Source organism: Salmo salar, chromosome 21 (genome assembly GCF_965601325.2).
Source record: "Salmo salar chromosome 21, fSalSal1, whole genome shotgun sequence".
NCBI classification, from domain to species: Eukaryota; Metazoa; Chordata; class Actinopteri; order Salmoniformes; family Salmonidae; genus Salmo; species Salmo salar.
The window spans coordinates 18,484,183-18,506,064 of record NC_138311.1 but is presented as its reverse complement, the minus strand read 5'-3'; the positions used below and the strand labels follow the sequence as shown (position 1 = coordinate 18,506,064).

At 43.3% G+C, this 21,882-nt stretch overlaps 3 protein-coding genes and 1 pseudogene across 5 annotated transcripts; 2 read left to right on the top strand and 2 right to left on the bottom strand.

The window, feature by feature from the left end:
* The first annotated feature begins 268 nt into the window (after positions 1 to 268).
* slc10a2 (solute carrier family 10 member 2) lies at positions 269 to 5,212 on the top strand. Its single transcript, XM_014163990.3, has 6 exons — positions 269 to 852; positions 1,248 to 1,366; positions 2,392 to 2,480; positions 2,626 to 2,801; positions 3,176 to 3,333; positions 3,577 to 5,212. The coding sequence occupies exons 1-6, from the start codon at positions 452 to 454 to the stop codon at positions 3,753 to 3,755; spliced, it is 1,122 nt and encodes a 373-aa protein (XP_014019465.1). The 5' UTR covers positions 269 to 451; the 3' UTR covers positions 3,756 to 5,212.
* A 2,243-nt stretch (positions 5,213 to 7,455) lies between these two features.
* Positions 7,456 to 10,835, top strand: LOC106581704 (uncharacterized; annotated as a pseudogene).
* A 596-nt stretch (positions 10,836 to 11,431) lies between these two features.
* rmp64 (ribonuclease MRP subunit p64) lies at positions 11,432 to 17,237 on the bottom strand. Of its 3 annotated transcripts, XM_014163991.3 has the most exons (9): positions 16,993 to 17,237; positions 16,557 to 16,711; positions 14,309 to 14,397; positions 13,945 to 14,073; positions 13,387 to 13,464; positions 12,829 to 13,181; positions 12,556 to 12,617; positions 12,192 to 12,421; positions 11,432 to 12,033 (listed from the first exon to the last, which is right to left on the bottom strand). In XM_014163991.3, exons 1-9 carry the CDS (start codon positions 17,087 to 17,089, stop codon positions 11,664 to 11,666), a joined length of 1,563 nt encoding a protein of 520 aa, XP_014019466.3. In that variant the 5' UTR covers positions 17,090 to 17,237; the 3' UTR covers positions 11,432 to 11,663. The 3 variants fall into 3 exon arrangements, with proteins under 3 accessions (XP_014019466.3, XP_082823141.1, XP_014019467.3); XM_082967015.1 differs by lacking the exons at positions 16,557 to 16,711; positions 16,993 to 17,237 and adding an exon at positions 14,810 to 16,543; XM_014163992.3 differs by lacking the exons at positions 14,309 to 14,397; positions 16,993 to 17,237.
* Positions 17,238 to 17,273: 36 nt separating this feature from the next.
* Positions 17,274 to 21,535, bottom strand: tex30 (testis expressed 30). Its single transcript, XM_014163993.3, has 5 exons — positions 21,236 to 21,535; positions 20,912 to 21,148; positions 20,687 to 20,738; positions 17,803 to 18,017; positions 17,274 to 17,509 (listed from the first exon to the last, which is right to left on the bottom strand). Exons 1-5 carry the CDS (start codon positions 21,251 to 21,253, stop codon positions 17,351 to 17,353), a joined length of 681 nt encoding a protein of 226 aa, XP_014019468.1. The 5' UTR covers positions 21,254 to 21,535; the 3' UTR covers positions 17,274 to 17,350.
* Between the last annotated feature and the right edge of the window lie 347 nt (positions 21,536 to 21,882).

Here is a 21,882-nt window from a genome sequence, read left to right as displayed (position 1 = left end):
CAGGTAGGCATCATCACTCCTTTGGTGGCGGTACCAGGATGATGATGTTGAATGGCTGTGATTGGAGGAGGACAATAAAATTTAAGAGCTGAAGGAGTGATAAAAAAGTAAGATGGTGCAATTTACGTTTATTGTAAGTTTAATCAATGACTGTCTTTTTCTGCATTCGCATTTGGACACTGACCTCATAAAAACGTTAGGCACAAGTTAATTATTATTATATATATATTTTTTTTAGGTAGGTATTAAAGGCCTGGAGGGGAGAGGTGTATGGTCTCAGTGCAGCCCTTGTCACCGTGGATACAGGAGGGAGGAGAGCCGGAGGAGTCTTAAAAGAACGCAACGCCACAGGACAGACGACTTCTCTCCATCCCCCCCGCACTCTGGAGTTCTTCTATTGGGTTCCTTTTTTAGATCATTTTTTTTACGCCCCCCGTCACCGTTCTCCACTATGAACACACCAATGACAACAGCTGCCGTGGCATTGGCCACCTGCCACACCAACGCCACGATATGCTCGGGCACGTCGTGCCTGGTGGCCCCCAGCAACTACAACAAGAACCTGAGCCTAGTTCTCAGCATTGTGCTGACCGTCATGCTGGCCATGGTCATGTTCTCCATGGGCTGCACTGTGGAGGCCGGTAAGCTGTGGGGACACATCAAGAGGCCATGGGGAATTTTTATCGGCTTCTTGTGCCAGTTCGGCATCATGCCCTTCACCGCCTTCGCCCTGTCGCTGGCCTTCAACGTGCTGCCCGTGCAGGCTGTCGTCATCATCATCATGGGCTGCTGTCCCGGTGGCTCCAGCTCTAATATCATTGCCTACTGGCTGGACGGAGACATGGACCTCAGGTGAGACTGACTGGAAGGAGTAACACTCTTAGATGAAGAAGAACGGTGGTGGGGGGGGGGGGGGGGGTTCTTCGGCTGTCCTCATAGGATAACTATTTTTGATTCCGGGTAGAACACTTTTGGGTTCCATGTAGAACCCTCTGTGGAATGGAACCAAAAACGGTTCTACCTGGAACAGAAGTGTTCTTAAGAGATCTCCTATGGGGACAGCCGGAGAACCCTTTTATGTTCTAGATAGCACCTTTCCCCCCCCCCCCTAAGAGTAGATGTTATTTGTTTGATGATTTAGCCTACTTTCAAGTTTTGCCTTTGGTACTACATTTTTGAGTACTTTTATGTGAGTGCATTTCTATCGTGATCCAGCATACTAATGTTGTGTGTTTTCCCCTCTCTAGTATCAGCATGACAGCCTGCTCCTCTATCCTGGCCCTGGGGATGATGCCTCTGTGTCTGCTCATCTACACGTCTGTCTGGACCTCTGCTGACACCATCCAGATCCCCTACCAAAGCATAGGTAGCTACCAATACTAAAATAAACCATTCCATACAGGGGCATATGCATTGATGTACCATCTAGACAATGTATTGGCGGGAATGCTTTTGTACAGCACTCTAGATTCCATCTAGCAGCACAGGAACATATAATTAGTATAGATTTCCACATATAGATTCTATTTCTATGTGTTAGAACACCGTTAGAAATGCTAAAACATTCGGATCCTTATAGCAGCTTGTGGACACCTGCTCGTCAAACATCTCATTCCAAAATCATTGGCATTAATATGGAGTTGGTCCCCCCTTTGCTGCTCTAACAGCCCCCACTCTTCTGGGAAGGCTTTCCACTAGATGTTGGAACATTGCTGCGGGGACTTGCTTCCATTCAGCCACCAGAGCATTAGTGAGGTCGGACACTGATGTTGGGCGATTAGGCCTGGCCCGCAGTTGGCGTTCCAATTCATTCCAAAGGTGTTCGATGGGGTTGTGGTCAGGGCTCTGTGCAGGCCAGTCAAGTTCTTCTACTCCGATCTCAACAAACCATTTCTCTATGGACCTCACTTTGTGCACAGTGGCATTGTCATGCTGAAACAGGAAAGAACCTTCCCCAAACTGTTGCCACAAAGTTGGAAGCACAGAATTGTCTAGAATGTCATAGCATAAACATTTCTCTTCACTGGAAGTAAGGGGCCTAGCCTGAACCATGAAAAAACATTATTCCTCCTCCACCAAACTTTACAGTTGGCACTATGCATTCGGGCAGGTAGTCTCCTGGCATCTGCCAAACCCAAATCAGACTGCCAGATGGTGAAGCGTGATTCATCACTCCAGAGAGCGTTTTCCACTGCTCCAGAGTCCAATGGCGGCGAGCTTTACACCACTCCAGCCAACGCTTGGCATTGCGCATGTTGATCTTAGGCTCGTGTGCGGTTGCTCGGCCATGGAAACCCATTTTATGAAGCTCCCGACGAACAGTTCGGGTGCTGACGTTGCTTCCAGAGGCAGTTTGGAAGATCATGACAGATTGTATATCTTTGTCTCCAGGTATCACCTTGGTGTCCCTCCTCATCCCCGTCGCCCTGGGAATCTACGTCAAAAACAAGTGGCCCCAAACAGCCAAAAAGATCCTCAAGGTAAGATTAAACTCCTTGCACTGCATACAGCTGGTGTTGTTCCACACTACTGCTACACTATACACTTCTAGGTTGTTATTCCGGGATCAATAGTGTGCATGCGATTTGTGGATTCAAATCAAGTCTTTAAAATGTGTGTTTGCAGGTGGGTTCCATAGTTGGCTTGCTCCTCATCATCATAATTGCAGTGGTAGGTGGGGTGCTGTACCAGTCCTCCTGGACCATCTCTCCCTCTCTCTGGATCATCGGAGCCATCTACCCCTTCGTAGGCTTCACCCTGGGCTTCTTCATGGCCCGCTTTGTAGGACAACCCTGGCACAGGTACTACTGCAATATAATATGATTCATGATAGTCCAGTCTTAATATTGTACCTAGCTGATAAAATCCAAGTTACCATTGCAATACAAGGTGTTGATAATGCCTACCTGAATTACACTTGAATAACCTGAATGAGTTATTCCCTTTGTGTCTCCCCTCTGGAAATGCCTTAACATTCATGTTAATGTAAACACTACAGTACCAGATGTGCAATGAACTCCAAAGACGCTACACTGAAAACCATCCAGTGCATTTTAACTTCACCTAGTTCATTTAACAGAGCAGGATGTTCTTTATAAGCACGCCAGTCAAGCGGAGCCCTTCGTCGCTCCATGGAACCTACTGTCGTTAACAAGCCCGTCGTTGTGTGTTTAAGGTGTCGTACCATCGCCCTGGAGACAGGCTTCCAGAACTCCCAGTTGTGCAGCACCATCGTCCAGCTGTCGTTCTCCCCTGAAGACCTGGAGGTCATGTTCGCCTTCCCTCTCATCTACAGCATCTTCCAACTGGTGGTGGCCGTCTTGTCTGTTGGAGGTGGGTCAGCTTATACCGCTGTTGAAGAGCTAATGTCACTATTGATATGTTATCAAAAGATTTGAATGGTTTTGTGGTCGACTTATCTATATTCCCAACATTTACTTGTCATTCTAGCTAATGATTGATTGCCCGGGTGTCAGTTTGATCATTAACTTCTCTCAGACTATGTTATTGATGCTTTTCAGTGCTTATTTAGATTGAAAGATGTAGGTGTAACATGAGTGGTTCCGCCTCCTACAGCTTACCAGATGTATAAGAGGAAGTGTGGAGGGGGTTCGTCTGAGTTAGACAGCGAGGGAGCAGAGGGGGACGCTGAGGCACCTCCTAAGGATAAGCAGGAGTACGCCCTGGAAAATGGAGGCTTTGAGTGCGACGAGAATGGCAACAACGGAGGAAAGGGCAAGATCACCCAGATGTGAGCACGGACAAGCCGCGGGACTCTTTGACAGTTAGCAGCACGCAGCGACCTGGGTGCAATACCGTACCTACATCCTTCCCACTCAATCACACCATACACACACACTGACCTTGAAAGGCTGAAATTGTGCATTACAGGTCCAGCCATTTAAAAAAGTGAGGTACTCTCAACATGGGAGAGGTTTCTGTGAAGCTTTACTTCATAACAAAAAAAAAAACACTCTTCAGGGGTAGGAAGCCATCTCAGATCCTGAATGAAGTCTGAGTTCTCCTCTACCTCACTTTTTTTTTAACAACAGTGTATACCTGCAGAGACCTCGTGGAGGCCAGCAGGGTTGCAGTGTGGTAGTGTCTGAGGTGAGGTATTGTGAAATTTGTTGAGTGGTGAGGGTTTCATCCTCTCTAGCTCCACAAGAGACACAGAGGAAACTGTTCACCATGAAAAGGTTTGTCTAGTCACTCCTGTCAGAACTACAATAACTTTTTTTATATTTATATTTGCAAACCAGTCAACTTAAACTAATTTATTAGTCCATGTCGTAGGACTCATGACACACACCAGCATTAAGACATTATATAGAATTTTAAATGGACCCCTCCAGGATATTTTATAATTTGTATGTTAAAGCAACAAAAAAAATACATTACAAGTCTTCCTGACTAATACAAGTGTTGTATTGAACATTCATTTAGTTTTAAATTATTTAGACAGTATATTTGAACCATATTTATGAATGTACTGTCTTTGTATCCATTGGTGTAATTCATGTTTTGGCGCATTTTGAAATATTTACATAGATGAATTGCCTAAATACAGACTATACCTAACATGAAGAACCCCTTCCTAATATTGAGTTGCACCCCCTTTTGTCTTCAGAACAGCTTCAATTTGTCATAGCATGGACTACAAGGTGTAGATGCTGGCCCATGTTGACTCCAATGCTTCCCACAGTTGTCATGTGTGCTAAATGTCCTTTGGGTGGTACACACATTCTTGATACACACGGGAAACTGCTGTGTTAAAAACCCAGCAGCGTTGTAGTTCTTGACACAAACCGGTGCACCAGGCACCAACTAACATACCGGGTTCAAAGGCACTTAAATCTTTTGTCTTGCCCATTCACATTCTGAATGGTACACATACAAAAACCATGTCTCAAGGGTAAATTCTTTAACCTGTCTCCTCCCCTTCATCTACACTGATTGAAGTGGATTTAACAAGGGACATCAATAAGGGATTATAGCTTTTACCTGGTAAGTCTGTCATGGAACGAGTGGGTTTTCATAATGTTTTGTATACTCAGTGTATATGTCTGTGAAGAACTGCACTGCACCTTAGTTGTTGTCTTTGTCTTTACGCAGAGGCTAGTTGCTAGTGTGTTGTCTTATAGAAAGTACCTACCCACCTGATCTTTTGATGTGTAAATGTACCCAGAAATTAAATAAAGGTGAACATTAAGTGGTCTATCAAGAGTTTTACTAAAATATATATTTCATGACAAACTGCAGATCCTTCAGTGAGACTTATCTTCTGACATCTATCACATCGGAACACATGCTTCCTGTGAATGGTCTTTTTTTTTTTTAAAGGTGACACAAATATACAGAATTTTTCTTTTCCAAGATGGCTTTAAAAACACTTCCAAAGCTGTTTAACAAAGATCTCTTCCATGTGGCATATCAGACATGGTACTGTATGTATCCACCCCGCCTTATCCATTCATACATCATGAATCTGTCTACAGTGGGAGGGTATTGTACAAATAGGGTACTGCTCCTCAGATGTACATAGACATCAACTGCAAGTCTGTGACGATCAGAGAACTTATTGCAGCCCTGCACTCATTTCTTAATTGACTGTGAGACATTTGTACTTTTACTTACGGAACCAAACTAACCATTTGATAATTACTTTGTAGCCTTGAGTACCTTTCAACTGAAGGGTGAACAACAAAAAGCTGTGAGCTGTTAGTCACCAATGGCGGCATCTGACAAAAAACTACGACTACTGTTTGCAGCACTCCCAAGGGTGTTACTGTATCAAACCAACGTTTTACAGATTTCAACCGAAAGCAAACTTCTGACAATCACCTGAATAGATTTGACTCGTTGGGAGAGATGAAGGCTGTGTCTGCTCCAGTGGATTCAGAGTGTTAGTGGATGGATGCTTCCTAAATGCTACATTTTTGACAGTGATGAAGACTTGCCTACCTGGAACTGTCTTCATGCAAAACAGTGCACTGCTGCCTGTCAAGATGTCACAGCCATTGAGGAGGATCTACTTGGACTTCCCCCTAATATCAAATATCGTCTGCATATCCATGAAATTTGGTCAAAATAGTTCCATGTGTCTGGGCTTTTTGTCTCAGCTTCAAGATCTGGAGTACCTTTACATTAGTGGTTGTCTCAAGTATTTTCAACCGGCAATAGCCAGGGCCTTCCAAATCTGCAAAAGGTGTATTTGAATGAGCCAATGATAATTGGGTAGTGTGATTGTCATTTTGGGCCTCACAAATTCAGAGATCTAGTCAAGTCATTTGACCATATTTGGTAATAGGCTATCAGCAATGGCACCTGATTGTATTTTATTTATTTAACTAGGCAGTCTGTAAATAAGAATTTGTTTTTAACTATGACGGCCTACCAAAAGGCAAAAGGCCTCCTGCAGGGGGCGGGGGCCTGGGATTAAAAATAAATACAATATAAATATAGGACAAAACACACATCACAACAAGAGAGACCTAAGACAACACAGCATGGAAGCAACACAACATAACAACATGGTAGCAGCACAAAATATGGTAAAAACATTATTGGGCACAGACAACAGCACAAAGGGCAAGAAGGTAGAGACAACAATACATCACACAAAGCAGCCACAACTGTCAGTAAGACTGTCCATGATTGAGTCTTTGAATGAAGAGATTGAGATAAAACTGACCAGTTTGAGTGTTTGTTGCAGCTCGTTCCAGTCACTAGCTGCAGCGAACTGAAAAGACGAGCCACCCATGGATGTGTGTGCTTTGGGGACCTTTAACAGAATGTGACTGGCAGAACGGGTGTTGTATGTTGAGGGCTGCAGTAGATATCTCAGATGGGGGGAGAGAGGCCTAAGAGGGTTTTATAAATAAGCATCAACCAGTGGGTCTTGCTACGGTATACAGAGATGACCAGTTTACAGAGGAGTATAGAGTGCAGTGATGTGTCCTATAAGGAGCATTGGTGGCAAATCGGATGGCCGAATGGTAAAGCAAATCTAGCCACTTGACAGCACCCTTACCTGCCGATCTATAAATTATGTCTCCGTAATCTAGCATGGTCATCTGAATCAGGGTTAGTTTGGCAGCTGGGGTGAAAGAGGAGCGATTATGATAGAGGAAACAAAGTCTACATTTAACTTAAGCCTGCAGCTTTGAAATGTGCTGAGAGGACAGTGTACCATCTAGCCATACTCCCAAGTACTTGTACGAGGTGACTACCAACTTCCAATGTCCAGTGTTGAATCATGCATTGGGCTGAAATATTTGCATTTAAAAGGTAACTCCTACTTTACATATTAAATGGAATTTTATTTCCAGTCTCAAAAATCTTAATAAATTTGAGATAAATGGCCAGACACAAAATAGACCCGATCTCTGCTTTTTCCAAAAACAACCAATTACATGGATAACACATCAAATTCTATTGGGAAATTATCTAGAAATGCCTTTTGCAAAACAGTTCAGTTGTTTTGAGAAGCTGCAGAATCGGGTTTTATCACTGAATTTAATTTCACACATTGAAGACTTTGATTTCCTGGGATTGACAAATCTGGAGCTCTTAGATATTACACAAAATAAGATGGAGAGATGCATGCAAACATGTTTACTGGTTTACATAGTTTGGCATTGTTAGACCTGAGGGACAATCCACTGATTCACACTATTGAGGCAAGGTCTTTCACACACCTCATGTGTCTCTTGGGGACTTGAACTTTCCACCTACAGAACAGAACCTGTGATCAAGCTGAATCTGACACTGATATTTGGCGACATTCTGAGGCAGCGGACTCATCTGTACATTAGTTCAGGTATGAGGCCAATGCAGTTGATAATTGGCAGTAATGTCACGTCCAAACACAATCTGAGTCTCCAGCTCAAAGGCCAGACCGTGTCATTTGAGGACTGTGACAGACCTTTCTTGAGTCTGTCATTTATCTTTAATGCTGAGGAATTCCTTTGTGGATCTGAATTCATGGGAAAGTACTTCAGATCATTGGAAACACTTGAGTACAGATCTAAGCTTTCAGCTAAAAGTGGTTGATTTAACATCAAGCAGCTGATTCCCCTGAGAAAACTGACTAAATACAGGTGGATGTTTCAATACAGCGTACTGCCAACATTTTTCACAACCTGACCAAACTGAATGTTCTGAAACTTTCAAACTGCAGGATTGACTCGAGGGAAGTTTAACAAAATACTTAATATCTTTGAAAACATCGTATTTGCGTATCGAGAACATTTATAACATATTCTAGCTTTACTGAACCTCTCTCTAGACTTAAGTATTTAATACACTACAAATGTTTTGCAGTTGTGACAATGCTTGGCTCATTGCTCAGGCAAAGGGGTACAGGCAGGTTGAAGTGATCATGCTTAATCATGATCATAATTAAACTTTGGAAGACTTGATATGCTTGTTAGACAAACCTAACTTTGTCAAGTACACAGAAGCCTACTGCACAACAGAGCTCTTGTGCTCTTTGCAGCAACTACCCTGGGAGTCCTGTTCTTCATGCTGGTGGTTTTCATCCATAACCTGGCTGGCCTCTAGTTCCTCCCCTTCTACCACATCACCGTTGGCTGGCTGTTGGAGGCCATGCTATCCAACACCAGGGAGCGCTACCACTATGACGCATGTGTCTCCTACAGCGGGAAGGACGAGCGCTGGGTGGTGGAGGAGCTTCTGCCCAACCTGGAACAGAGGGGTCCTCCTTTCCTGTGCTTCTGTCTACACAGTACAGTCGTGGCCAAAAGTTTTGAGAATGACACAAATATTAATTTTCACAACGTCTGCTGCCTCAGTTTCTTTGATGGCAATTTGCATATACTCCAGAATGTTATGAAGTGTGATCAGATGAATTGAAATTAATTGCAAAGTCCCTCTTTGCCATGCAAATTAACTGAATCCCCAAAAAACATTTCCACTGCATTTCAGCCCTGCCACAAAAGGACCAGCTGACATCATGTCAGTGATTCTCTCATTAACACACGTGTGAGTGTGGCTGGAGATCACTCTGTCATGCTGATTGAGTTCGAATAACAGACTGGAAGATTCAAAAAGAGGGTGGTGCTTGGAATCATTGTTCTTCCTCTGTCAATCATTATTAACTGCAAGGAAACACGTGCCGTCATCATTGCTTTGCACAAAAAGGGCTTCACAGGCAAGGATATTGCTGCCAGTAAGATTGCACCTAAATCAACCATTTATTGGATCATCAAGAACTTCAAGGAGAGCGGTTCAATTGTCGCGAAGAAGGCTTCAGGGTGCCCAAGAAAGTCCAGCAAGCGTCAGGACCGTCTCCTAAAGTTGATTCAGCTGCGGGATCGGGGCACCACCAGTGCAGAGCTTGCTCAGGAATGGCAGCAGGCAGGTGTGAGTGCATCTGCACGCACAGTGAGACGAAGACTTTTGGAGGATGGCCTGGTTTCAAGAAGGGCAGCAAAGAAGCCACTTCTCTCCAGGAAAAACATCAGGGACAGACTGATATTCTGCAAAAGGTACAGGGATTGGACTGCTGAGGACTGGGGTAAAGTCATTTCCTCTGATGAATCCCCTTTCCGATTGTTTGGGGAATCCGGAAAAAAGCTTGTCCGGAGAAGACAAGGTGAGCGCTACCATCAGTCCTGTGTCATGCCAACAGTAAAGCATCCTGAGACCATTCATGTGTGGGGTTGCTTCTCAGCCAAGGGAGTGGGCTCACTCACAATTTTGCCTAAGAACACAGCCATGAATAAAGAATGGTACCAACACATCCTCCGAGAGCAACTTCTCCCAACCATCCAAGAACAGTTTGGTGACAAACAATGCCTTTTCTAGCATGATGGAGCACCTTGCCATAAGGCAAAAGTGGCTCGGGGAACAAAACATTGATATTTTGGGTCCATGGCCAGGAAACTCCCCAGCCCTTAATCCCATTGAGAACTTGTGGTCAATCCTCAAAAGAGGCGGGTGGACAAACAAAAATCCACAAATTCTGACAAACTCCAAGCATTGATTATGCAAGAATGGGCTGCCATCAGTCCGGATGTGACCCAGAAGTTAATTGACAGCATGCCAGGGCGGATTGCAGAGGTCTTGAAAAAGAAGGGTCAACACTGCAAATATTGACTCTTTGCATCAACTTCATGTAATTGTCAATAAAAGCCTTTGATTCTTATGAAATTCTTGTAATTATACTTCAGTATTCCATAGTAACATCTGACAAAAATATCTAAAGACACTGAAGCAGCAAACTTTGTGGAAATTTAACATGAGTGTCATTCTCAAAACTTTTGGCCACAACTGTAGACTTCCAGATGGGGAAGGACATTGTGGAGAACATCACAGAGCCTCTACCGGAGCCGCCACACCCTCTGCCTGGTCAGTCGCCACTACCTGCACAGTAACTGGTGTTCCCTGGAGATTCAGCTGGCCACCTCCAGGTTGCAGGTGGAGCAAAGGGACAGCCTTCTCCTGATCTTCCTGGAGAAGATCCCCCCTCACTGCCTGGCTGGCCTGGTGAAGTCCAGGACCTATCTGGAATGGCACCAGGACCACCATCAGCACCAGGCATTCTGGGACAAATTGTGGGCTAAAATGAAACCCTCGGACTGAAGCGTAAGCTCAGAGGTTTATGTAGGACCTTGTGTTGATGCTGATAGAAGGTTGGCAGATATGTTGAGAATTTTGTACTGAGGACTTTTAACCAGTTTTTCCAATACACATATGCATCGTTGTTGCTAAGAGCAACTGAAAAAGGCTCTCAGAACTCTGTGGTTTTGATGCCTTTCTGTTTTACAGTATATCAGGTTGAGAACAACCTGTCCATCTGCTGTGAGTGACAATCCATTAATGTTCATTCAATGAAGCAGTTATTTTCATTTCAACATAAATCAAAAGAGGTTTGTACGGAGGTCGCTAATTGAGGCAGGAGTTAAGAGCATTGGGCCAGTTACCGAAAGGGCGCTGGTTCAAATCCCTGAGCAGGCAAGGTGGAAAAATCTGCCGTTCTACCCCCAACAACTGCTCCCTGGGTGCCGATGATGTCGAATAAGGTAGCCCCCCGCACCTCTGATTCAGTGGTTGGGTTAACTGCGAAGAGCACATTTCAGTTGAATAACTGACTAGGTATCCCTGATGATTGTTTACCTTGCATTTTGACCTGTAGGTTATGTGGTTTATCACACCCCCTTTCCTTCCAATCAGGTGAATTCTAGGCAATATTTGTGAATTGGAAGGAACCCAGTTTTAATGTATTATTTGATTATAATTTATGCCCTAGAAAAAAAGGCATCTAGCTGAAATGTTGGAAACTTGCCATTTTCTGTTTATGATTCGTCTTAAAGAAAAGTTAACATTTATTTGTAGGCAATGTATTAGCAGTTTTCCTGTAAATGACAAATCTAATTCGATAAAAAAGTGAATACTGCACACAGACTAAGGGTTTGCATAGGTTTAATACCACGTTTCTAAAACATTTTAATAATAGGCTACTTTAAGAAAAACTTAAGGCAAGCGACTGATGTAGGTCTAGAAAACGTCAGTGAAAAAATTGTAACTTGATGTCAGAGATGAAACGCATGCAACCAAGAAAACCTTGTGTGGATTTCTTTGTTTAAATCATGAAAGCTGAGAACCCCTTTTATCCCATAGGCCAGGGTTTTGGGGTCTTAAAAACCTATGAAGGCAAAAATGTCATCAATGTTAGTCTCATTCAGATCCAAGGGTTTCTGAACTGGAGTGTCTCTACTTTGGTTGCTAAGCTCATTGCTAAGGGACTGGTCATCAGTCATCGTGGCCACATCCCCCGGTGTGCCTGGTAAAATACTCCTGTTTCTCTTGTGTCTTAGTGACCGTTTTCTGTTGACACAGAATGCACTTGTGATTGGTTCAAATGCAGTCCTGAATGGCTGAAAGCAAATTCTAGGGTGAGCCCTCCTCCACAGTGTCTTCAGCGGCTGACAGGTCCTGGGTACCGCCCCTCTGAGTGACAGGGCCCAGCAAACCTCCCGTTTGTAGCGCGTTAGTTTCCCTTGTACACTGGGGAGACCAAGAACAAACACCACATAGGTTCCCCATCATTAATGTGACTGGAAGTTTTAGTTTGGGAAAGGTGTGCAAAGATGTCCCATTGTGATAGTCCGATAGATGCAATAGACAATATTATTAAAAGCCCAGTTAAAATAGAGTCCCTGTACCTGCAGCCCTCTGATTCCAGGCATTTCATCCTCTGGCACTTCAGGTTCAGGAACGTCAGACGCCCCTTCTCCTGACGCAGCTTCCTGCTTTCACACCATCGCATCACTTCCTCCAGGTGGGCGGCCATGTTGCTGAAAGTGGGGGCTGTTCTCAGTTGCTTCAGAAACTTCCTCTTCTGACCAATCACAGCAGCATCCAGTAATGAAGGCTGCACTTGTTCTGTTGACACCTGCACAAAGAGTTCAAATGACAATCTAGTATAAGTAACAACACTCATCATCAAATAACTAACTCAAATGAAAGCAGTGGACTTAAAAAGGTGTAATGGATATAATATTCTGACATTAAAACAACCACACATACCTCTGTGATACCGCCATGGGTTCGTTTCAGCAATTGCTTCATATCAAATCCAGAGACGGCACCTGTTATAAGGAAATTATATGACGGTTATATTATATGTTCAAATGTAAACAACAGAATATAGGCTATGCCAGGAGAGCTACAAAAAATTGATCAATCTATCAAATGTATTTTATAAAGTCCTTTTTACATCAGCAGCTGTCATAAAGTGCTTTATAAATACCCAGCCTGAAACCCCAGAAAGCAAGGAATGCAGAGGCCGATGACACTGACCTGTATCACCAGTTCTCTGGAGTAAGACTGCAGTTCCCAGATCCACTTTGCTGCTCTTCCTATTGGAGGGACCACCCAGAGCCTGCTCCCTCCTCTCCTCTCCCTCCTCTCTGAACAGTCTGTTGAGCACAGAGGACCTGGAGGCTCCTTTCACGCCAAGGCCCTTAGGGGCCCGGGAATGCTGCATCTTCAACAAGGAAGAGTCAGAGGGCCCGAGGAACTCTGCCATCCCTGCAGGCAGGGTGAAGTCTATGAGGAAGGCCATTGCCTGAGCCTGGGACACCTCTTTCAGGAGCTCCAGGAGGTGCTGGTAGAGAGGGGCCAGGCTACCCAGGATGCCCCGGAAGAACACCCTGAGGAGCAGAAAGATACATCACTCCTATCCGGAGTCACTTCCACTTACAGAGTCACTTACATTCGTCTTAAGATAGCTAGATGAGACAACCACACAAAGTCATAGTAAGTAAACGTCATAGTAAATCATCGCTAGTAAGAAGGGACAGGTTTGAGTGAAAAGCAGTACGTCAGACATGACCCTGAAAGAGCCACGGGACTCACCACAGTCGACTAAGCATGCTGGTGAGCACCACGTTCAACATAATGAATTCCTTTGAGTGGAGGTGCTGCTTCGCTAGTCTGGAGAGGAGACTGGTCAAGGCAATCATACACACCATGCTCATGTATACATGTCTACACTGAGACCATTGTTGCGTTCCAGGTTGTCTTTTTCTTTTTTTGTTGCAGTCATGCTGCACATTACAGAAGATTGTCATGTTGTTACATACCCCGTCATCACTTTTGTCTCGAGACGTCTTCATTTAGATTGGTCTTAAAGTCATCTCTGGATATGTCTCAAGATGCATTAAGACATGTTGATGGCTGAGTAGGTATTACTGTGGTTCCTGACAAGTTAAACACTTCCCCAGGCGTCGTGAGACCTAACAATATGCAACTGCAAAAAAAGATGACCTGGAACGCCAGCAACAGTCATTTATATAGTAATAATACATTGGATTTAGAGCACCTTTCAAAAAAAACAAGGACACTTAAGCAAAAAAGAGAGGTAAGATAGCAGCTGAAGTCTCCCAGAGGAGAGGGTGAGAGAGAGAAGGATACATGAAGGCTCTGGTGCAGTGATTGAGCAGACATGTCATCAGTCTGGCAGCTCCCAACACCTTGAGACAAAGCCATTCCAGCATGGGCTGACTGGGTACATCACACTGACCTGTCTCCATAGCCAGCTGGCTGCAAACACAAGCATACAGATATACACACATCAAGATGACACAGTTAGTCTACGGTGTATTGGATATCAAATAAACATAGACTCAAAAACAAGTTATATGAATCTTGACGCTCGATAGTGTGCTGTGTCTGCACGATTAGATGCAGCTAAGTAGTCCAACAAGGGCATGTCAATTCCCTGGCACAGAACCATTTGCTAATAGCTAAATGCAGAGGAATTCTCGCTAGTTAGTACCTTTGCACTTTCTTTGGACATAGCTCCTTCAGGTCCAGAAGAGCAGCATCCAGCTTCATTTCCTTCAACCGGTTTATGCATTGCTCAACCTGCAGGGGTTTTCAAAACTCAAGTCAATAACCCTCTACATCAGTGGTATCAAACTAATTTTGCCCTGGGGGTAGGGTTGCCATGCCCATGGTTTTTCCCGCAGTTGGGCTATTTTGAAAAAAGCATGTCACGGGTGAAAATGTATTGGTCGCTGGTTTTCGGCATACTTCTATATTGCACTGCGGCCACCATGACTCATTCAAGGGTTTTTCTTTATTTTTACTATTTTATACATTGTAGAATAATAGTGAAGACATCAAAACTATGAAATAACACATATTGAATCATGTAGTAACCAAAAAAAGTGTAAACAAATTAAAATATATTTTATATTTGAGATTCTTCAAAGTAGCCACCCTTTGCCTTGATGACAGCTTTGCACACTCTTGGCATTCTCTCAACCCACTTCACCTGGAATGCTTTTCCAACAGTCTTGAAGGAGTTCCCACATATGCTGAGCACTTGTTGGCTGCTTTTCCTTCACTCTGCGGTCCAACACATCCCAAACCATCTCAATTGGGTTGAGGTCGGGTGACTGTGGAAGCCAGATCATCTGAAGCAGGATTCCATCACTCTCCTTCTTGGTCAAATAGCCCTTACACAGCATGGAGGTGTGTTTAATAAACATTGTGCCTTATACATTACATAGTGTACCGCATATTACGCATGGCAGAAAAATATCAAACAAAACTGATTTAAGATGTCTTTGGTACCCGTGATACAAGTCAGTATTCGAAGTCCATCCATGTCTGAGGACATCAGGAGATGAAGTGGAAACCAGCCACTAGGGGCAACAGTGAGGTTTCGGTTTTACTAGGGCGTTGTGTACGGAGATGGTGGATGGGTGTAAGCATCTGCCACCGATTCCAAGTTCAAATCCAGCGACATAACGTTGATTTTGATATTCTTGTTTTAAGCCTATCCCAAACCTTAACCCTTACCTTAATGCCTAACCTTGAGAATTTGGAGTTAATGCCTAAATGTAACCTTAAAACACTTTGAAATTTGACGTTTGAGAAACATGGATGTTTAATTCTGACCTGAGACTGTGAGAGCTGGTAGCAACTACTACCAGAGCGAAGGCCTAAGCTTTCATTTTTCAGAATTAGAACTGTGTGGGCACGGTATGAATATTGTAAATAAAGGATTAATATGCCCCATGTGGGATTAGAATTTACAGCCATTGAACTATGAGCCCAACTGTTTTAGCAGACTGCACCATCAGTCATAACGGTTGAGGAAAAAATACAACAAGTTGACATCTACTTGTTACAATGGATATAGCTACGCATATAAAAAGGTATAATCCACAGTCTACACGTTTTCTTTCTTCGTAAAAGCAATATAGATGTGTATGAAACGGTAAGCAAAAACGTTGAATTTGGTCAGATGCGGAAATGTGCCTTACTGCCTTTTGAATTCTGTGTAATGTCAGTAGTCTAGTCAAGGAAGCGTCATGCTAAATATATTGGCACACTTTACTTACCGAGACCAAATAGGTCATGCTGTCACCAGCTTTTATAGTAAGCCTTGAGGTGGTACCACTCAGCACATCTAGAAGAGAGTGTATTTCATACCGACCCCCTCCTTTGAGATGACATAGAGGCCTATACATCACGATTTCAATGGTAGAGTTGAACCGCTAGGTTAAAAAGGGGCTAGATTTTTCTACCAAAAGACCAAAATATATCACTTCTGCAACAAACTGTTATAAAACCAGAATTGACTTGTTTCACTATAACTCAAATCTAAAAACTGAAATATGGTTTTCATGTAAGTTACCCTTCAATTGGTGATACTCAATTCCCAACTTGGAAGTCAACACAAGTCTAAACGTCCACATTTAGTTGCAGGGGGTTTGATTGAATTTAGAAAATGATCCATTATTAAATGAAATATTTTTTTTCACCCTGAAGTAATCCAACAATGTGCACACCGCAATCTTGTCTATTTCAAATTTGATCTCATTGAAAATTCTGTGCTATGCTTAACATGACATAATGTTACCTAATAAAGCCTATCAGCTGGAACAGTAGCCTACTAATAATGGTCAGAATAGGTAATATTGTTAATAACTATAATCATAATAGGCTACAACTTAGTTGGTAAAAACAACAATAAATGGTCAGGTAACGCAGGCCTTTTTCTTGATCCTCACCTGTTTGAGAATCCTGAAAGTCTTGTGTTGCCTGAGGCTGTTATTGAGAACATAGAGAAGCTCGTACAGGACACGGATCTCAGTCTGCAGGACTCGACTGCCAAGCAACTTGAGCACTTTCTCATTTTCCTCCAGGACACGTTTTACACATGTACCTAGATACAATGCACAGTACACACACACGCATGAAATAAGCAGTAAAAAAAACACACAAAAAACACCGCACAATTGTGATGTAAATAACGTTCATCTAGTTAGCCTAACTTTTACAGAGCAAGAGCAATATTCTCTACCATCAGTCAGAACACTCCCCACGTGTGTACCGTAGCTTGCTGTAGTCTGCAGCAGGGCTAGTTTCCGTGCGCTAATGTGGCTATTATCACACAGCGAAAGGGCGCTACAAAAAGTTTATGCAGAAATGCGATAAACTACATACCTGTTGAGAGGCCGAACGGTATATGGACAGTTGAAACCGCACTTGGAAAGGGAATGTTTACTTTATTCCACGGTTCTTCAGCCATGCTCACGTCCATTTCATCGCAAACCAAGGAAGTGAAAGCTACCCAATTAGAATCAAGGAAATATTAACGTCATCGCCAGGATTTAAAGGTACAATTGCACCTCGGCACACTGCTGTTTCAGAGAAGCAACCAGCAGGCTATTATTTATTGCCAATCTATGTAAATACCTTACCCAAAATAAACAAAATACTATCTCTGGTATTATAAAAGTATAGATTTAATCCACATCATAAATACACCAACATAAACACATGAATTCATCAAACCAAATGTTCAAGTATGTTCCAAAATCCATGATACGACATGTGAGTTGACTTCATCCAGCACAGACTCCTCAGCCCTTCCCTTCACTGTAAGCCCATGGCTGCCTCCTTCAATCCAGTGAACAGTCGCTGGAGACTTCATCTCCTTTAACACATCATCCAGAAGGATCTGGACAAAGGAAAAATCACCAGTGCAAAACAAAATTGGGACTAGAAAAGAATGTTTCTTCCAGCCCATCAGTTTGAAATAATAAAAGAACATACACAACCAAATGAGAGATGCATGTGCAAACTTGAACAGTTTCATTATAAGGGAGACGTGTAATCAGTTTGAAGTGAAACACATGCATCATCAAAAAGAGATGTGCATGTGCAAACTTCAATGGTTTCTGTGAATGATCATATTCCTCCGATCTGCTGATGTTCATGCATTAACCAAAAGACACCCATCACCATTCTCACCTTCTCACACATGTTGTCTGCAGTACCAGACAGAAACAGTACAGGCACCTCCTTGGGCAGCGCCCTGAGGTCCTCACTCCGCTGTCGATGAGCGTGTGTCAGTCCTGGAGGGTGTAGGGGAAAGGACAGACAGACCAGTCCCTGCAATGCATCCTCTGACCCACCACTGAGCTGCCTGGCCAGGGCAGAGGCAGCACGAGACCCCATAGAACGTCCTGAAGTGGAGGGTACACAGTGAGTAAGTACACAGTGAGTATTATATCTGTCTTGGAAGTGATTGCTTAAGAAGAACTAGTTTATGGATCAATTAACAATGCTCAATACTCATGCCCCCAGTAAACACCAATACTCAGAATATGTCCCTGGTGAGGAGTTTTCAGTAGCTTCCACAGCCACAAAGTCAAAATTGGCTACAAAAAAAGTGCTTTTTGGAAAATAAATATCGTTAGGCATAAGGTTAGCAGTGCGGTTAAGGTTAGGTTCAAAATACAATTTTAGTAAGATACATTTTAGAAATGGGCGTGATTTACGACTGCGGGTATAGAACAATTAAGCAATAAGGCCCAAGGAGGTGTGATATCGCCAATATACCACGGCTAAGGGCTGTTCTTATGCACACGCAACGCAGAGTGCCTGGACACAGCCCTTAGCCATGGTATATTGGTCATTTATCACAAACCCTGAGGAAACGTATTGCTATTATAAACTGGTTACCAATGTAATTAGAGCAGTAAAACTAAATGTTTTGTCATACCCGTGGTATACGGTCTTATAAACTGGGTGGTTCGAGCCCTGAATGCTGATTGGCTGACAGCCATAGTATATCAGACTGTATACCACGGGTATGACAAAACACTTATTTTTACAGCTTTAATTACATTGGTAACCAGTTTATAATAGCAATAAGGCACATCGGGGGTTTGTAATATATGGCAAATATACCACGGCTAAAGGGCTGTGTCCAGGCACTCTGCGATGCATCGTTCCTAAGAACAGCCTTTAGCTGTAGTAAATTGGCCATATACCACACCTCCTCGGGCCTTATTGCTTAAATATACCATGGCCTTCAGCCAAACAGAATTCAGGTCTCAAACCACCCAGTTTATAATAATGAATATATACCCGGATTGCAGATGCTATGTATTGGCCATTGAGTCATCTAGTGTATATAAACTCAGCAAAAAAAGAAACGTCCCTTTTTCAGGACCCTGTCTTTCAAATATATTTTGATTTTTACAAATTAACTTCACAGATCTTCATTGTAAAGGGTTTAAACACTGTTTCCCATGCTTGTTCAATGAACCATAAACAATTAATGAACATGCACCTGTGGAACGGTTGTTAAGACACTAACAGCTTACAGACGGTAGGCAATTAAGGTCACAGTTATGAAAACCTAGGACACTAAAGAGGCCTTTCTACTGACTCTGAAAAACACCAAAAGAAAGATGTCCAGGGTCCCTGCTCATCTGCGTGCAAGGAGGCATGAGGACTGCAGATGTGGCCAGGGCAATAAATTGCAATGTCCATATTGTGAGACGCCTACGACAGCACTACATGGAGACAGGATGAACAGCTGATCATCCTCGCAGTGGCAGACCACGTGTAACAACACCTGCACAGGATCGGTACAGCCGAACATCACACCTGCGGGACAGGTACAGGATGACAACAACAACTGCCCGAGTTACACCAGGAACGCACAATCCCTCCATCAGTGCTCAGACTGTCCTCAATAGGCTGAGAGAGGCTGGACTGAGGGCTTGTAGGCCTGTTGTAAGGCAGGGCCTCACCAGACATCATGGGCAACAATGTCACCTATGGGCACAAACTCACTGTCGCTGGACCAGACAGGACCGGCAAAAAGTGTTCTTCTCTGACGAGTCACGGTTTTGTCTCACCAGGGGTGATGGTCGGATTCGCGTTTATCGTCGAAGGAATGAGCGTTACACCGAGGCCTGTACTCTGGAGCGGGATCGATTTGGAGGTGGAGGGTCCGTCATGGTCTGGGGCAGTGTGTCACAGCATCATTAGACTGAGCTTGTTGTCATTGCAGGCAATCTCAATGCTGTGTGTTACAGGGAAGACATCATCCTCCCTGATGTGGTACCCTTCCTGCAGGCTCATCCTGACATGACCCTCAAGCATGACAATGCAACCAGCCATACTGGTCGTTCTGTGTGTGATTTCCTGCAAGACAGGAATGTCAGTGTTCTGCCATGGCCAGCGAAGAGCCCGGATCTCAATCCCGTCAAGGACATCTGGGACCTGTTGGATCGGAGTGTGAGGGCTAGCGCCATTCCACTCAGAAATGTCCAGGAACTTGCAGGTGCCTGGGTGGAAGAGTGGGGTAACATCTCACAGCAAGAACTGGCAAATCTGGTGCAGTCCATGAGGAGGAAATGCACTGCAGTACTTAATGCAGCTGGTGACCACACCAGATACTGACTGTTACTTTGATTTTGACCCCCTCTTTGTTCAGGGACACATTATTACATTTCTGTTAGTCACATGTCTGTGGAACTTGTTCAGTTTATGTCTCCGTTGTTGAATCTTATGTTCATACAAGTATTTACACATGTTACGTTTGCTGAAAATAAACGCAGTTGACAGTGAGAGGACGTTTCTTGTTTTGCTGAGTTTATAAATCATTGGTATAGAAGCTAATAAGGATGCAGGTGAGGAGGGCCACTGTCTGGGCAAGGGGTTGGAGATACAGTAGAGAGCTATGTGCAGATATACATTGAGCAAGGATCTTTCAGAATGATGCAATTGTATTGGTTTGTTATGTAAGCATAAACCCCAAGTGTGGCTCATCAGCACTGGGAAATACATAAGGCCAATAAGATTTAATTGAGGTTATAAAATAGTTTTGATTGCTTACCACCAAGAAATATGTTTCTTATTGTGAATTTCTCAAGATTTTTCAAGTATTCCTGCAAAATCAAATAGAATATTTCCATAAATGGCACACTTGCATTCAGTGAATTAACTAGAGTAGATCTTCATAGCCAACTAAAGACAAGGTTTTTTATGACTTGGTATTCTTTATTCACGTCGTCTATGGAACGAAACATGCACAAATCTGTATTTCGAAAATAATTCTTACCCAAACGGCATGGTAAGCCTTCACTCTGTAAACCAGGTTTAAACCTTTACATGTGAAGCGAAGACATAGCAGGCCATTCGATGAAAGTGCATGAGCAAGAGAAACCAAATGCTTGAAGTTCATGTCCCCACCAGCCCCGTGCGTCAGGATAACGGCAGTCTGCACATCACTAGCGTTGGCTGGGATACTCAACACAGCAACTAGATGTTTTGCCCCAAAAGGTATTGTCATGCTGTCCTGCAAAGTAATTCAAGTTAGTGAGTGATTTAAACTTGACCAGGTAACCTATCCGATACTTGTATCAATAGTAAACAAACATTTTACCTCTTGAATCGTGTCCATGCTCCCATTTGTTTATCCCGCACAGCTTCATCTAAATCACATGACTTCTCAACTTCACTGTAAACTATTCATAACACGCCATCTAGTGTACTGGAGTCGATGGTACTACACAATTACAAATGAGGATTTGGGATAATTTATTTGACTATAATAAATGGTTGGAAACTCACAGTCATATGTATACTAAGATTTGAATACACAATGTGTAATTTTTCCTAGCTCCCTGAGCAATATAGCCTTGCCGACAGTGGTGCGACTCACAGCGAGGGAGAGCTGTGACAGGAGGACTTCGAGTTAGGTGTTTGCCAGACTATGAGCAATAACCCTCCCAACTACACACACTGGCGATGGGTGTGTGTCAGTCCTGGATGGACTAGCCAGTGTGTGTGACAATTACATTTCCAAGGTCAGGTCTTGCTTTATTATTGTAAATATGCCTCATAGGATGTAGACTACTGTCAGAGAGGCACTTTGCCCATTTCCTTAAAGCTATCAGTTCCACAAATCTATAGGGCTATTACATGGAAGTCTAACAAGGAAAACAATACAATGGGTCTATCATATAATCAACTAACATCTGTGTGTTTGTCTTTACATGCTTCTATTGTGTATAACTTTAACCTGTGATA